The 15,866-nt window shown below is 39.2% G+C and overlaps 1 protein-coding gene across 2 annotated transcripts in view; it reads right to left on the reverse strand.

Annotated features, from left to right (window-relative positions):
* The window catches only part of SEMA4D (semaphorin 4D), a 37,354-nt gene extending 22,402 nt beyond the window's left edge, over nt 1-14,952 (reverse strand). Inside the window, exons 1-11 of one of the 2 annotated variants that reach the window (XM_059833432.1) lie at nt 14,799-14,906; nt 12,218-12,363; nt 10,939-11,001; nt 8,384-8,482; nt 7,082-7,175; nt 6,017-6,130; nt 4,947-5,098; nt 3,028-3,203; nt 2,761-2,917; nt 1,681-1,903; nt 1,118-1,233 (exon numbers count right to left, since the gene is read on the reverse strand). In XM_059833432.1, coding sequence (XP_059689415.1) covers nt 1,118-1,233; nt 1,681-1,903; nt 2,761-2,917; nt 3,028-3,203; nt 4,947-5,098; nt 6,017-6,130; nt 7,082-7,175; nt 8,384-8,482; nt 10,939-11,001; nt 12,218-12,363; nt 14,799-14,892 — 1,434 coding nt within the window. In that variant the 5' untranslated portion in view covers nt 14,893-14,906. Of the gene's footprint in view, nt 1-1,117; nt 1,234-1,680; nt 1,904-2,760; nt 2,918-3,027; nt 3,204-4,946; nt 5,099-6,016; nt 6,131-7,081; nt 7,176-8,383; nt 8,483-10,938; nt 11,002-12,217; nt 12,364-14,798 lie in introns of both variants that reach the window. The other variant, XM_009809001.2, reaches the window with a different exon arrangement.
* Between the last annotated feature and the right edge of the window lie 914 nt (nt 14,953-15,866).

Below are 15,866 nucleotides of genomic sequence, written 5' to 3' on the forward strand. Positions count from 1 at the left end.
TACTGTTCTCAAGACCTTTATTATAAGCATGAAAGGACAAATAAGCGTGCAAGATGAGCTTGAAAGAATTATGGCATAAAGCTCTCTTCCACTGAGTTGATCATGATGGCATGCAAAGTTTTACTAAATATCGCACAAAAATAAAAGCTGTTTCTAAGATATCTTGGCAGTATTCCTAAATCCCTAGCTGCAGAGCATTTATCAGTCACTACATAGATACTGAATGCCAGTATTACACCAGACACTTCAAAAGAGTCGCTTTCCTTAAGAAACACTGAAATTTCGCTAGTTGAGGGGTCTAATGCTACAAGCCACTGCTTAGGGTAATAATTTCATAGACATTCACAGATCTGCAGGTCTGAATAACTAGGGTCAGAAGCCTAACTAGTGTACAAAGTACACACAGTCATTATCCTCCCACTGCCACAAAACCACTCCAGGATTAAAACCTGCAACTGATGAATAGCACAGAACGACCACTGGCTTTGGAGCCTGCAGCAAGGCTTGTGTCCCCCCAGCTGTAGCTGCAGCTGGTGCCTCGCCAGGCAGACAGGATCTCACCAGAGTTCCTCACCTCCAGCGTACCAATGTGACTGCTCTAACAATACATCTAGCATGCAATAGGCTGCGAGATTTGGGACAGCAGAAACTAATTAGTTACACAATTTTAACTGTCTCTGCTAGACAAGACTGTTCTCTCTTCTTAAGCCTATTTCCTCAGAAAGACATACCACTCCTCTGCTAAACCCCGGAGGAATTTTCCTCACAGATTTGCAATGGCCACAAGGGGTCAGGATTTTTACATTACTCCTAACCTGAAAACTGGTACTTTAAAACACGTTACAGCTTTCAGCTTCTGCACATGGAATCCAAGTGAAGACCTGCACACCTGTGCCCCCCCACACACCTTTCCCATATCTACATATACCTTCAGAAGCTTGCCACCTACCAAACACACTGAAACGCAGAAGGCAATACGTGATACTGCCACAGAGTGAGGAGTTACAGATGCAGCCTTTGGCTGGTCTTCTTCCATCATGACAAGGTTACAAGGTGGTACTAAATGTTTTGTGGAAGACCGAAGTGAGATGAATGCTGTGATGCTTATAGCACTTACTTTTTTGGATGAAAGCAAGAGAGTTTGGACTGGCTCAAAGTTTGGGAAAAGCTGTGTTTCTTCAATAATATGCATTCCATTTTCATAGCTGATAGCTTTGTGCAGGGCTCCTCGATCTGAAACAACATAGCAATATATTTAAGTAAGACTCTTAAAATAAAAAGGCAGGGAAAAAAATGCACAATTGCTTTAAGTTGTCTCAGTAATCTGCTTGCTGTTCAGCTGGTGACTTCACACAACTCTGTGCCAATGGCAACCATTAAACCCACCATCATTGAGGAGCTCTGAACAAGAAATATCATTTTGGGACAAAATAATCCCTAAGTGGTCATTCTTGATGTGTGTTTTTGCTGCACTCATTGCAGTTCTACAGTTCTTTTTCCACAATGCTTTTTCAAAGCTTTAAGATTCTCCACTTACTCACCATGGCCCCTTACTTTTTAATGAAAACTCCAGCTGGTGTAAGAGGACTGTAAATATGGAAATCTCACGAGTTTCTCTTAGAACACAATTCAGACTAAAGAATCAGTGCATCATTAAAAAAAGTGTTTTGCAGAACTCACCTGTACTGATGAACATAACATCATATACGGTGCCATTGAGTGCTCTGACTCTGTCTACTACAATCTGCGTATATTTCACATCTCGTTTTACTAGTCGAGGTCTGTCTCCCATTGGAGTCACTGAGTCATCCATTAGAGGATGATCTTTAACAAACTGCAATGTTTTGTCTGGTAAATTCAGAGAACTCATGTAGTTTGATGCTCTGGCTTCATTGTTTATACACTGGGGGGAGCAGGGGCAAGGGAACAAACAAAAAAATATACAACCAAATTATATAACTTCCTTGTACAAAATAGAGACAATTAACAGCAGCTACATGCATTTTCTTCTCTGCATTATTTTGGCCAGTAAGCACACCTTTACATTGTACTCATTCTACTGAGGAAGGTCCTCAGGTCTCGTAGCACTTTGGCTTCTGTGATGTACTAATCCCTGAGCTTCGGACCACATTTTTGTTTGGGCCCAAAATACACTTTAGGAAAATACTCTTTCTGGACTCTTATACTTCTTAACTACTTTTAACTATCACCACACTTTAGGAAAATACTCTTTCTGGACTCTTACACTTCTTAACTACTTTTAACTATCACCTCATTCAGCAGTAGCAACAAGACAACTGCAAGGAACACAAGAAAGTAAGACAAGTGTGAAAGAGACCCAGCACTACGAACATTTTAGTTCGCAGAGCAATGCACTTGCATTGGATAAACCTGCCGAACCTACTGAGACAATGCATCGATTGCTATACTTCTGTTCATCTGAACTAAAAAGTATTTTATGTTTCCTGGTGTATACTGACATCTATTTCACCACTAGAAAAATCAGTAACAACATAATGAAAATACAAAACCAGCAAACAACTCGATTATACATTAAAGAAACCACACTCTGATTCCCAGATACAAAGCTCAAAATAAATCACTTGAGTGTTTTTCTACAAAGTCTTTAGAACAAAAAGTATCCAGATCAAGACAAACTAAAATTAAGCTTCAGCAGGTTATCTAGTATTTTCTAGTTTCTTATTCCTGAGCATTAAAAAAAAAAAACTAGTCATCAGATCCAAGATTAGAGAAACTTACCGCACCGGGTCGAGGATTAGGAATTTCCCCATTGTACCGTACCCATTTTGTATGAGACTGTTCTACTGTGGCACTCTGCATATATTTTCCTTTTGAGAAAACCTCTTCTACAGTAGACAGATTGTATGCACACACTGCTGACAGCCCCACATTATTCCTAAAAGTTCAGGAAGAAAGATTAAAAAAAAAATCATACGAGTAATTATTACTTGTTGTAGTAACTGAGATTAAAAGTACTTATCCAGGAAAAAGCTACACCAGACTTACAGTTGTGGGGTGAAGACTCCATATATCACTGGTTCCTTCAAAGTTGGAGACTTGAGAATAAAAACATCATTGATAATATTGAAAATTAAATTCTTATCAGGGATGGTACAAATCAATCTGGCCTTGAGAAAGGAAGTCCATTTTTTCTGCAAAGTCCTTAATCCTCCTTGGTCCCTCTTTTGATATTAAAAAAATTAAAAAAGGTGTTTGTGAGAAGAATTAGCATTTTTGCATTTAAGAACCACTGCTATATAACATGAAATTACTAAGCCCTGTTATTTTTTAACAGTTCATCTATAAGAACATCAATAAATGTTAACACATTCACAAACAGAAAAGTAAGGAAGCCACAGGACAATTAGTTGATTCAACAAAAATAATGCAGAATGGTTTCTATCAACACATAGAGGTAAAATGAGATAGGAGGCTTATGGAACCATGCTTCAGCAACACTTGAAAAACTGAGATGAGCAATGTACCCTTAGAAAAAAACCTGCTTATTAGAACAAGTAAAATGAGCATGGAAGTATTATACTGCCCCTTAAGAGAAATACGTAACATTGCATTTGTTCTGTGACATCTAAACTGTGATTTACATTCTAATGTTGCAATGTGCCCTTAAACTTGTCTAATGTTAATAATTTCATTACAAGAAATGCAGCAATGGCTTAATCCTGCAAACAGTTACCACCTTTAAGGATTTGCAGAACCAAGGCTTAAAGAAGGGAAGATAATATATTGACTAGAAATGTTTCAAAATATTTGATACTCAAGCTACAGCTCTGTTACTTGTCTTCAAAAAGCAGGCATGTTTGAACAATATTAATATCTCCCATTCATTATCCAATACTGCTATGCAAAGTATTAAAGGAAATCTGCAAAATTTATAAAAACAATTAAGTATAAATGCTTATAGATTTGCAGCCTGCCATTGATTCCTATTTCAAACAAACAGCAGCAATAAAGCTCTCATATTCCACAATACTCCCCTTTAAAGCGTGCACAAGCTGTCAGTGGGCAGAGGGCCATAATAATAAGCTCCATGATAAATCTGCCTCCAGCTGCTTGTTTAATTGAAATCTCAAGGGCACTAACTTGTTATTGATGTTTTGACTTCCGTGTTTAAATACAGAACAGTAAAGTCAAAATAAAACATTTCAGCCTCATCAAAATGAAACGGCTAGATAAATTTCCTGTTGGAAAGAAAAATCCTGAGGAAATTGATACATTCCACTGCAAAGGTTTTTGTTAAAACAACGTTTTCTCCTGGAAAAAAAGTCTTTCATCAGCAAGATTTTAAACTAACACTCCAGAGTATGTACTTGAATCAGCCTAAAACATTGAGGTTTAAACACAGCAAGTGTGACAGAATCAGGCTACTGGTGACCATTTTCCTTGAGGCTTTGGCAGCTCTAACAGCTTCATGGAAGTCCCATCTGCTACATCACAGTGAAGAGCTATTCTGCTGTGGACACAGCTACAGTTTTGTGTACAGCTACCTGAAAGTAACTTAACAAACATCCTATCCGCTCAGCTCCAATCAAAGTCGGTTCTTCCCAGAAAACTGTACTTAAACATAGAGTTGTTTAAAAAAAATTAAAAAAAAAAGCCAGGGGGGATACTTTTTCTGTTGCTGGGTTTTGTGGTCATTGTTTTTTTCCCCCCTAGGAGTGGGAAGAACCCTCAGATGTACTGAAATGTCACCAGTGTGTAAAATTAAATCTAGTATTTGTTCCCAAAGCAACAATTAGGCTTTCTCAGTTCTGAGGAACTGATTGAAACTGCTGATTCACTAAGATTCACTAAGTTCGACCACTTCCATTTAATTGGCAATAAGTCCACAACAACAAATGCTTTTTAACGTGCCCCCACACAAAATTCTAGTTGAATTAGTGAAAGTAAATTGAACTATGTCCCACCTTGCACACTCTAGCTATTCTTGGAATCATCAGTTTTCCAACAAATTCATACTCCACAGATACCTCGGTGAAAAAGAAGTATATCTTGTCATCTTCTCCATCTGTGCTGTTTTGATCTGCTCTTATCACATCAGAAAAAACAAAATTGGGCTCTACAAAGAGAAGAATTTTATGTTATATATGAGACTACTAACTTGATTTCCTCAAAGACCCTCTAGGAGTCCTCGTTTGCTCAAACCTCATGCTACATTCACCTGCCCTCCTGTCACTGACCTACCTACACAGTTTGCTGTTCATAATAGGAATAGCATTTCTAAAAAAATAGAAATAGAGAAAAATCCCAAACCATAAATCCTATGTGAAAGCTGTAAGATACCTGAGAGATCTCTATGGTCTGATATCTCGTTACTTCAACATTCTTTAGTCCATTCTCAAGTGTGGTTTTCTAATGGGCCTGGAGAGGTACCCTCCCTTGCCTGCCTCTCCTCTGTTTCAGTTATTAGCTGAAACACTAAAAATGACAGTATAGTTACAACATGTATTACAAAACTCAGTATCCTGTTCTTTTTGGACATAATACATCTTCTGGAATATGCTAACTTCATTATTTTGGCCCTTTTTGGCAGAAAGCCATAAACCTCTGAGTGTTCACAGAACTTGGTGAATTTTGAAATTCAGGAACTGAAATCATCAGGAACCACGATGAGCTCAATTTGAAAACCCATTAGAGACCAAAAACATTCTCTTCCTTATTATATCATAACTGTGCTGCATTATTGCAAGGATGAACAAGTAGATATAAAATAAACTGTAGCCCTTTAACGTCAAGTTGAAGCCTGTATGTCTTGAAACTGTTTTCACTGTCAATGCTGATAAAAATCCTGAAATTTTGAAATAAAATCTCTTGATGGCACACACTCACATGTCAGTGTATGCCAGTGTAACAAAATCAATTCTCTTTGAGGTATTAGAGAATTGCCCTTTACCCCACGTAAGACACTTAAACTCTCTCTGTAAGTGTGACGTTGAAGAAGGAAAAACTGGTTGGGGCAGTTCTCACGCCCACTTACCATTAAGCCAAGGTATCGCATACTCTGTTCTCAGAGGGCTCTGATGAGAGTGCCGTGAAATGATAGGTTCACTTCCCAAGAAATTGTAAGAAGTCCCAGAATAAAGCTCCTCATCTTTAACACAAAAAGAAGTATTTTAGACTTTCTTATGCACTGGATACCAAAAAGGGTACATAAATATTTCAGGAGACTATGTAAGCTTAAACTTCCCACAAGAAAAGATAAACAAGGATTTCCTCTAAATTGCCCCAGACATGTCTTCTATGTTTATGTTTCTGTACATTCTCAAGGCTAACACTTCCACACTTGGGTTTATTATGGCTCTAACACAAGCAACTGGCAAAAGTCAGAATTGTTTTTGTGATACTTTAACACTTAACATGTAAACCTACAGTTTATGTACAAACATGCAAATTTACTTAAGAAATGCCACAGAAGTTTTGGAAGCAATTACTTTACTCTCTTTCTATGCCACCATTATTCAAACTCAACTTTTAAGAATTTAGAAAATAACACGCTCTCCATGTTGTTGCCTTTCTCATCTCCTGTTTCGTGTTACTTTGAGATTCTCTTCTATGATCTTTCGACGCCAGGGTACAGCCATGAACTCTGGTTTCACCAAATCAAGATTCAGTGGTGTCTAACCATGCAGTAATGCACTCGTAATAAACATCTCACTTCCCTATTCTGCCTCATGGATATATCTTCAGGACAGCAAAAAAAATTCTACTTGTTAAATTTACTCAATGATAGTAATTGATACTACAAAGGCAGTCAAAGTACATTTAGACTACCTGGACTAAATATGTTAAACACCTGAAAATATAGTTTAAAAATTTGTATTTTAAAAGTTGCTTCCAAAACAACCTAGAGTTTTAAGTTCTCCTTTTAAGAAACATGCTAAGGTTGACTATGTAAGTATTTTAAGGTCTATCTAGATACACAGTAAAGACGTGAAAATATGGACACTCTCTACCATTTTGATATTGAGAGACTGGAGAATGACAGCGGAAAAGAGCGAACATTTTTATACATAATAACGAGGTATGCAAAGTCTGAACTTACCAACCATAACAGATGTGTAGCTTTGAGCAGGATCAAATGGACATCTGCCCTTACCATCTTCATTTTTACCTCCAAGTTCAAATGAAATTAAATTCTGCAAAAAATTAAGTTGAAAACCACAAAACAACTGTTAGCACTTTTTTTTTCAGCCACTTCACTCATGCAAAGGTGTTAACACTAAATAATGGACTCAATTTCCAGCATCAAAGGCCTTTTTTGTAAGATTATAAAAGGCATATGCCTTTTCAGAAGGTCTTATTGAGTCCAGCAGACAGAGAGGAAATGTAATCCTGTGATTTGCGAGGATGGGAGCAGAAAAGAACAGAAGACGAAAAGTTAAATCCAGACAGATCTCAAGGAAGAGCACCCAAAAAAGCCAGACAGCAGGAAAGGCAGAGAAGTTAATTGATATATTGAAAGAGCTGGCAATAATTGATTAGCCTGCACAAAAAAATGGAGAGCTGTAGAAATCAAGAAGGCCTTCTGAAGTGGATTTAGCAGTTTTCAAGATCATGTTAAATTTGTGAGATGGGGCATAATCCAACTAAATTTTAAAAAGCAACAGAGTACTTTGGTTGCTACTTTATAAATCCCTTAAAAACCGAGAGAATAAGGATCAGGAAGATGACAGAACTACAGACATATTACTGGGCAAGTGATCAGTTATGCTGTGTAATGAAGACATTGGAGGCTAAAGGCAATGACTTCTGGCAATGTTCCAGAGGTGATGGCAGGCAGACTTTGTAGGGGAGACAGAAAAGAACAATTACAAGATTACGAGATTTCTCAATTTCAGAATTGTTAAGAGCCACAGTAAGGAGAAAGATCAAGAGTCAGCTGTGAGAAAAGGGAGTTTTGATTTTTTGCCAAGACTTCACTCTGAAGCATTCAGCACTATGAAGCTGTGGCATAGCCAGGAGCAGAGACAAGACAAGCAGAGACAGGAATCTGAGATATTTCAGGGACACTCAGTAATGGATGGAAGTCACAAAGAATGTAATTTCAGTTTTAGAAATTGTTTTTATGCTAGCACACAAAACACAAAGAATTATGAAAGCTAAGAAAAAGCAAATCCACAGTTAAACAAGATGAATCAATAATTCAGTAAGCACTTTGAAAAAGGAACAGTACTGTTTATTTCCATACCCTACCATTACTGCGGGACAATGTAATAAATGCTCCAAATGTTATGACCGGGACTGAAACTGCAACAGTCTTTGGGAACGGACATTAACTCATTGTTTAAATGAGCTGCTTTTACTTTACAGTTGTTACTGGGTCAAAACGTATGTACGTTCTTACCAGGTAATCACATGTCGGCTGAAATGCATTAGTTCCACACACATAGAGAAAAGTATCATTCAGCTGTTGCAAGACACGCACATAATTACGACACTCTGTCTGTAATAGAGGATGAGAAAAGAACCAGTCTGATAAACCACAGTTTCCACATTCCAAAATAAACAATTAAAGTTGTGCTGTCAGCTCATCTGTTGCCGCTACTTATGCCACACAACACCAGTAAGGCTGCGTGATAAAATCACCACTGGGACACCATCTCCCTACAATCTCCAGGAGAGTCTAGTCCTGCAGCATCTGGTTTCCTACAGCCAGTAGTGCTACCGCAGTACACCTATCAGGGTAGCATGACCAAGTTCCATATGCTCAGCAGGGTGCATCTCAAGTTGTTCTATGAAAGCACAAGCTCCAAAGATACATCCGATCCGTGGGAACAACTAGTTAAACATGGCTTAAGTTTCAGGCTTTGTCATCCCTTGTAAGCCGAGATGAAACACTAAGTGATAGTCAAGGTTGTTTCTTAAGAGAGAAACCTCTAATACCATTACATTAGCTACAACGCTTTGTCACTTCTATCTCTCCTTTTTTTTTGTAGTCCTTGATATCAATTGCTTTTTCATTCAAGGAAGCTTCTTAATTCCTTTGGCTCTGAAACAGAACAGGGACTTTGAGCAAAGCCTTGAAGAGAGGATACCATGAAGTTTCAGAATAATAACCAAGAAAAACAACTCTAAACACCCAGTTAGAGAGATGGAAAAAAACAGTATCAACACCACCCCTTAATTCTTGCTGGTACACAGCCAGATACCACCTGTAGTTCCATAAACTACTTAAGGAAGTAAAAGCACTGTCTTTACTCTTCCTTCTAATGAGCCAAACCAGGTATTTCTGTGACTGTATGGTGGGTTTGGTATGGCAGAAAACTGGGGGGGAAAAGAGCAAAACTAGTTTTCTGCCAGATGAAGTCCCTGAACAGCTGCATAAATGCTTTTTGCCGGCACTAAACAACATAAGGGTGATGGGTGGGGGAGAGGACTGCCCGTTTTAGTGTAAGAACTAGCAGTACGGGCTTAGTATCTTTGACCCTTTTGAAATTACTGCACTATGCAAAATATCACAGCCACCACATAAATGTGACTAGTAAAAAGTTATGAGTACAGTAAGGAAAAAGCATGGCTGGCAATAAGTGTGACTTGCTAAACTGGGGCAGGAAAAAAAAAAGGAAGATAGGTTTGGAGCTCAGGCAAAATACTTATTTATGGGGTCTAACTTCTAACTGACACCAGTAATCTCTGCAGAGGACTGGTGGAGATGCACACACCATCTGCTAAACTGTATACACATGTACATGACAGAAATTCACATCTCTCATATTCATCGTGGCTGTATGTGAGTATTATTACTAAGTAACCCCAATTGAACCTGGAGAACACAAATAACACTCTCTGAGTACATCCTGAAGCAGCAGACAAGGAGGAAATGGCCCTTAAATACCTGCCACACCTCGTGTTAGGATAATGTATGATGGTTGTCAGTCGAAGTAAAGCCAGTAAGCTGAGCCAAGGGAGAGAAAGCCCACTCACACCTCAAGGAGCCCCATGAATGCAGGATGTTTATCACCCCCAGACGCAGCACCTGGGGTTTTATAACAGAGTGAACCAAAGAGGCTGCAGGTTCGGGGGTGCCGATGTCAAATCCGTGCAAGTGTAGACTAGGACTGCTTTTTGTACTCACAGGGCTTTGCAGACTTCCACATTCAAACCTGTGCTAATAGCCTGACCATCAGTCTTGCCCAACAAACCCTCACTTTACCATATCACTTAAAGCGGTGCTACACAAGAGGAAACATACATCCACATACAGTCAACCACCTCAAGTTAAACATCTCCACAGAAAGCCAAAATGAGCAAGCCATCCTGTGCGCCAGCAGTCGTGGGGAGTCCGTGGTTCCCAGAAACACCAAGGGATCCCAGGGGCTGAGCTGCCTGCACTGCCGAGCTGGCAGGAGATCAGCCTGCTCATGTGACTGCTCAGACAACTCCCTGGCACACCAGCAAGGTGCTGCTCTAAGGGGTACACCAGCTGTTCCCCACAATAAGGATATATGCAGTTAACGAAACATACCCTGGTGGAACAGCACTGGCCTGATAAATAAACACTATGCCCTAAAGCAAAGCAAACCAAGTTATCAGTCACTTTGTAAAATCAAATGCTGGGGAGGAATTATCGCAATAATAAAACCCAACAGTTGCTATCAATTACCTCAGTGAAAGTACTACTGGTTTATCATTTTAATGGGAAAACTTGTAACATCAAGCACACATCAGGGTGTGTTCCGTTTTTCAAACATTAATATTCAAGCAAGAAATAATGAACTAAGAATTAAAAAAAAAAAAGACTAAGCATGCTGCAGTTTCTAAAACTCAAGTTAATTAAAGAATTTATGTGATTATTTGAAAATTTTTATTTCAAACAGTTGAAGCCTTTATTCTTTTAACATCACTCCTCTTGAAGTGAAATGTTTAACACCTTTCTCAAAGTTCAATAAAAGTACATACCTGTTCTGATTTGCCCTTGACTGCACATTTAGTCCTTTTATCTTCGGTGACCTTCCAGTGTAACTAAGTGAAAAAACAAGCAACAAAAGGGCACATTCAAAGCACTTCAATTCAATGCAAAGTCTGAAAGTCTTGCAGGAACACACAAAAAAGGCAATCCTAAGACTATCTGCAGCAAATGCAAGCCATTTTGCAAGTAGCTTGCAAAGGTTCGAAGCCATTCTTTCCTGGGGAGGTGACACTTCCAAATGCATGTGCCTTACATGGGACTAAACCACTACTATTATCTTTGGGCTCATCATGATGTTTCCCCACAAATTGCTAATGAAGTTGCAATTACCATATGCATTAGGGAAATGCAACTGTAACTGCTCTAAGTACTCCTCAGTTTTAAGTACTTCTCAATTTCATTCGCATTTGAATGTGGGGGGTGTCAAAGAAAACTTATTGGACCAATTTACACTACACACAGAAGTACAACTTTGACAGTTACATGCACTCATAGAAGTTTCATGTGCTGGTGAAATTGCCCACCACCACCCACAAGCATTTTGTTCAGATTAATAAAAACATATGAGCATCTTCCAAAACATCCTGGGTGGGACTCCATGCCGCATCTCTAAGTGTCAGCCTGTACTGCTGATGGGATAAGAAGCAGAAGCCTGGGAAGGACTGGAAGCAATACAACGTTAGCGAACTTCTGCATGGGCTAATCTACTCTGAGAAGCCAGCGTCAGCACATCCAGAGTACTCCTCTAAGCAAGGTGGATCAGACCTGTCTGCACCACCACTTGCTGTGCAGACACACCTAGAGACACAAAACAAGCTGAAACCAAAAGGACGGGGCCCTCATTTCATTTCAAGCACGTCTGCAGCCTGCCACTCCTGAGCAAGCTCTAACTTTGCTCCTGTTTCAGATTAGATTACCTTCCAATTCAGATTAACAGGAGATGACCCACTCCTGATAATAAAAATATGTATAAGAACCACCATTACAGATGATACCCGAAGTCCCTCCAGTCCAGCATCCTGTCCCCAAGAACAAAATACCTAAGGAGACCTCTAATTACTTGATCATATCCAACTTGTCACTCTTCCTCTCATTTGATGGCATGTTTTACTCTATAGCATCTTCCAGAAATAACACAGGAGTACCCCACACAGAGTATCTTCTCTTTTAGGTACCTACCACCTAAAGTGCAGTGGTACTGATATCAGGAAATTAACTCAAATTTGGAGTATAATTTTTACATGGAGAATAATGTATTAAAATGCATACCTCATGCTGCTTTTCAACAATATTCACTGCGTTTAATGCAAAGATCACCTCTCTGGCTCCTACATATAGCACATCTTTGTCTTCACTTAACAGCAAGGTTGAATAGTTTGACACTTCTGATTCATGAAAATGTATTAGCTGGACCTCTGTTGAAATGAAAGAAAAATAGCACCACATGAAGAAACATGCTCACTTCGGGTCGAGCTTATGGGTCATTTTTCTAAGCTAGCAGCTGTTGGATATCTTGAAAACAACAAACGTTAGTTCAGACAACCCATGTAACAGACAAGGGACCCCTCAGAAGCTTGGTTCAGCAGAAACAGCAGCTCCCATCATCAACATCAAAATCACTGGTCTCCACTTTCTTGTTCAATTTCAAATGCCTAAGTATTTCCTCTTGTAGTGATCCCTGTAACTCACATTTTCCTTCATTTTTTTCTACCTGTTAATTCCCTTTTTTCTAACCTTCCATTTTACACATCCACTGTCAGATCCTTCCTCACCTTTTCCCTTCCATGTACCCACCTACTGTGGAAAATCAGGTCAGTCACCACATCCCTTGCACCACCCCGAACAAAGTTACAAAAAAACCTGCACCTTAAAAAGACGACACTTCAGCATATTACCACAGCAGAAAGATGACACAGAAGCTAAAAAGGAACCATTTACAGAGGGTCAATAAGTTGATTTTGAAGTGGAGACGAAAGATGAAACACACATGACAGAAAGAAGTGACGTGAGGGAAAATCAAGAGGAAAAGGAGGAAGATGAGAGAAAGAGGGAGACACAGGGGGAAAAAGCAGTGGAATAAGGAAGCATACAGACTGGAACAGAATGGCTTGGAGAAAGATGACACCAAATGACTAATATACAAGAATATTTTTTCTGCATGTACAACCATAATGGAAAAATGACTGAAAGCTTTGGAGACAGTATTTTGTGCAAGAGACTACCACAAGATTAATTAAGCATGGCTTTTTAAGATACAGGCAAAAACCCATGTATTATTGCTCCCAATTCTAACATTAGAAAATGCACATTTTCAACTATAATACTCCAGAAACACTAATTCAACACTAATACTCCAGAAAACTAGATTCTCAAGTATGTAATTTTAAAATCTCTTACTTGGCAGGAAAATTTCCCCCAAATGGATGACCAGGTTCATACAACTCTACATGTTCAGTCCTCCACTGAACTAAACTCCCCCCGCTATCCAAAGCACACTTCCCATATTTAAATGCAACAATCTTTAGCAGACAGAGTCAGGGAGAAATAGCAGGAATTAAAATAAATTCCATTTATTTTGAGTAATCTGGATGTGGGTCTGCAGTGCATTACCGTAATACCATTAAACAGCCACTTGCCAATTTTTAACTATTATACAAGATAGGCGCATCAAGGAGCCTAAGCAGGAACTACTATACTAGCCTTGTCTAGACCACTCCTGAAAAGCTACATCAGCAACTCACTAATTGCTATACCAATAAACAGGAATAACACTTCCTACAGTCATCTCATAAATCAGCTTGTTGTTACTACATTCTTAATCTCCATCTGTCTTTTCCTACACTATGACTGCTCAGTATTTAATATCTTTATGTAAGGCTGCTTCTTCATACTGCCCATATACTTGTTCGGTTTTGTTCAGTTACAGCCCACTCGGGTAAGTAATAGTCGCTAACTAACTACTAGTAAAGGAGGACCCAAACACAAAACCTTGTAAAACCTAAAGCATCCATGACACATGGAGGTGCAGGGGGTAGGGAAAGGGGACCAAAAAAAAACCCACACAAAAGAGAAAAGAAAAAAAAGGATATTCACAAACAGCAGCAAATAACTACTCAACAGCCCTTTCTCTAGAGTTCTCTTCAGACCCAGGCTAAATTATTAAACCAAAAGCTAAAGCATTCTCTGATCCCTATTATTTCTCTTTGTGCCACCTTTGTTAACTCCTGCTAATTGTATTGTAAGGTTATGAGTATTTGCTGCTACTTCAAATACAGGGAAAGTGGTGTTCTGTGAAAAAGACTGTTTCAATTCTAGGCACCATAAAATGCTGCCAGGAGAGGGCCAAATGCTTATTTTTTCCTTCACCTGGTGATTTACTTTGTGCACAGGATGGCTCAATGTCAAAATATATCTCAGTCTGAAAAAGCATAAAAAAGATTATTAGCTGGAGAGGTGCATTCTGCTAATATGTTCAGACTCAACGTAAAAATAATTTGATTAAAACAAAATACAGCCATTATTTTTTTTTTTCTCTTGAAGCAAGTTTCAGCTGGAAGATCCTTCAGCTGAGAAAGCCAAATTCAAAATTCCTCCTTTAAAAAGCTACATTTTCAGAACTGCTTGAAGGATCTGAAATCAGTTAACCCAGTGCCTAAGTCACTTTCAAGTATTCTGGTCCTAAGCACTTCATAAACTAAGTTAAGCTAAGCTAAGCAAAGCCAGCAACACCGGACCAAATTCACAGCAAGCAGGCTGGAAGAACACACAGCCTCAAGGATTTTCAGATCCCACAGAAACCCTGAAGTTGTGGCAGTGTCCCATATTACACTACTGAAGTTTCTCCTCTTACCTCTGTGTTCCCAAGTGATCCTCGGTACTGGGCCAAATGCTACCACCACTTCCAGTAACAAACCCCAGACTGTATAAAAAGCACACAGAGCCATCTTCAGTGTCCTTGCTCTTTGGGGCTCCTTGGGTAACTGCGGCAGGTAGCGTTTCTTCAGGAGAAATGCAAATCCCAGGGAGTATTAAAGGCCAGGCATTTCAGACCTTGAGAGCAGTGCAACAAGGCAGGCTGGAACAACCGTACAAGTATGTGCTTTTCAGCAGATCACTTCAAGGGAACGCACATTTTCCAGGATGCTGCATACAGAGACTGCCCACACTCTCCACAGGCTGCAAAGCTGCTGAGAAGCGTGACTGAGCACATTCTTCTGTTTCGTTGTAGAAATCAATGATGCTGTGGAGAGAGGAGGGGAGCAAGAAGTAGAATAGAAAGCAAACTGAGTACTGCCAAAAATGGCATGTTTAATGCACTGATCTTGCAGTACTTCTACAGCTGTCTGCATAGCTTAATTTGGATAAAGAGTATATTAATTGGTGAAAATAAGATTCTTAAAAACAAGCCACGTGTTACATGGCAAATAGGCAATAACTGAAACCAGTAATTTCAATCTGGAATGCCATGTATAAATATTTTGAACTTTTGTTTAATGCAAAAAATTCTACTCTAGTTTACATATTTTCTTACTTTTAATAGTGAGTTGATGGAAGTCCCACCCCTCTGATAAACGATAAACCAAGACGACAAAAATTACTATGGCTAAGTTCTGATCTCCTTTGCTCTCTGAAGTGCAGCATTAATCTTTAGCATTGGTCATACAAACCTCCTGCACCTCCCATCCTTGGGATCTTACAAACAGAAGTGTCATTTTTAGCAAAGTCTTTTCATGCTACTAACGCACTCAAGGTGTGCAGGGCTAAAAAGAAATACAGCTGTGGAAACAAAGAGCTAACACACTGCATACAAAAATAAAGGGAGAAAATGCTTAAGTACTAAAACTGCTAGATAGTCCTATGGAAGTCACTCTGTCTGTGAGCCACCCATCACTCTCAGGCCCAGAAAGGGCTTGGTCCT

Source organism: Gavia stellata, chromosome Z (genome assembly GCF_030936135.1).
Source record: "Gavia stellata isolate bGavSte3 chromosome Z, bGavSte3.hap2, whole genome shotgun sequence".
NCBI lineage: Eukaryota > Metazoa > Chordata > Aves > Gaviiformes > Gaviidae > Gavia > Gavia stellata.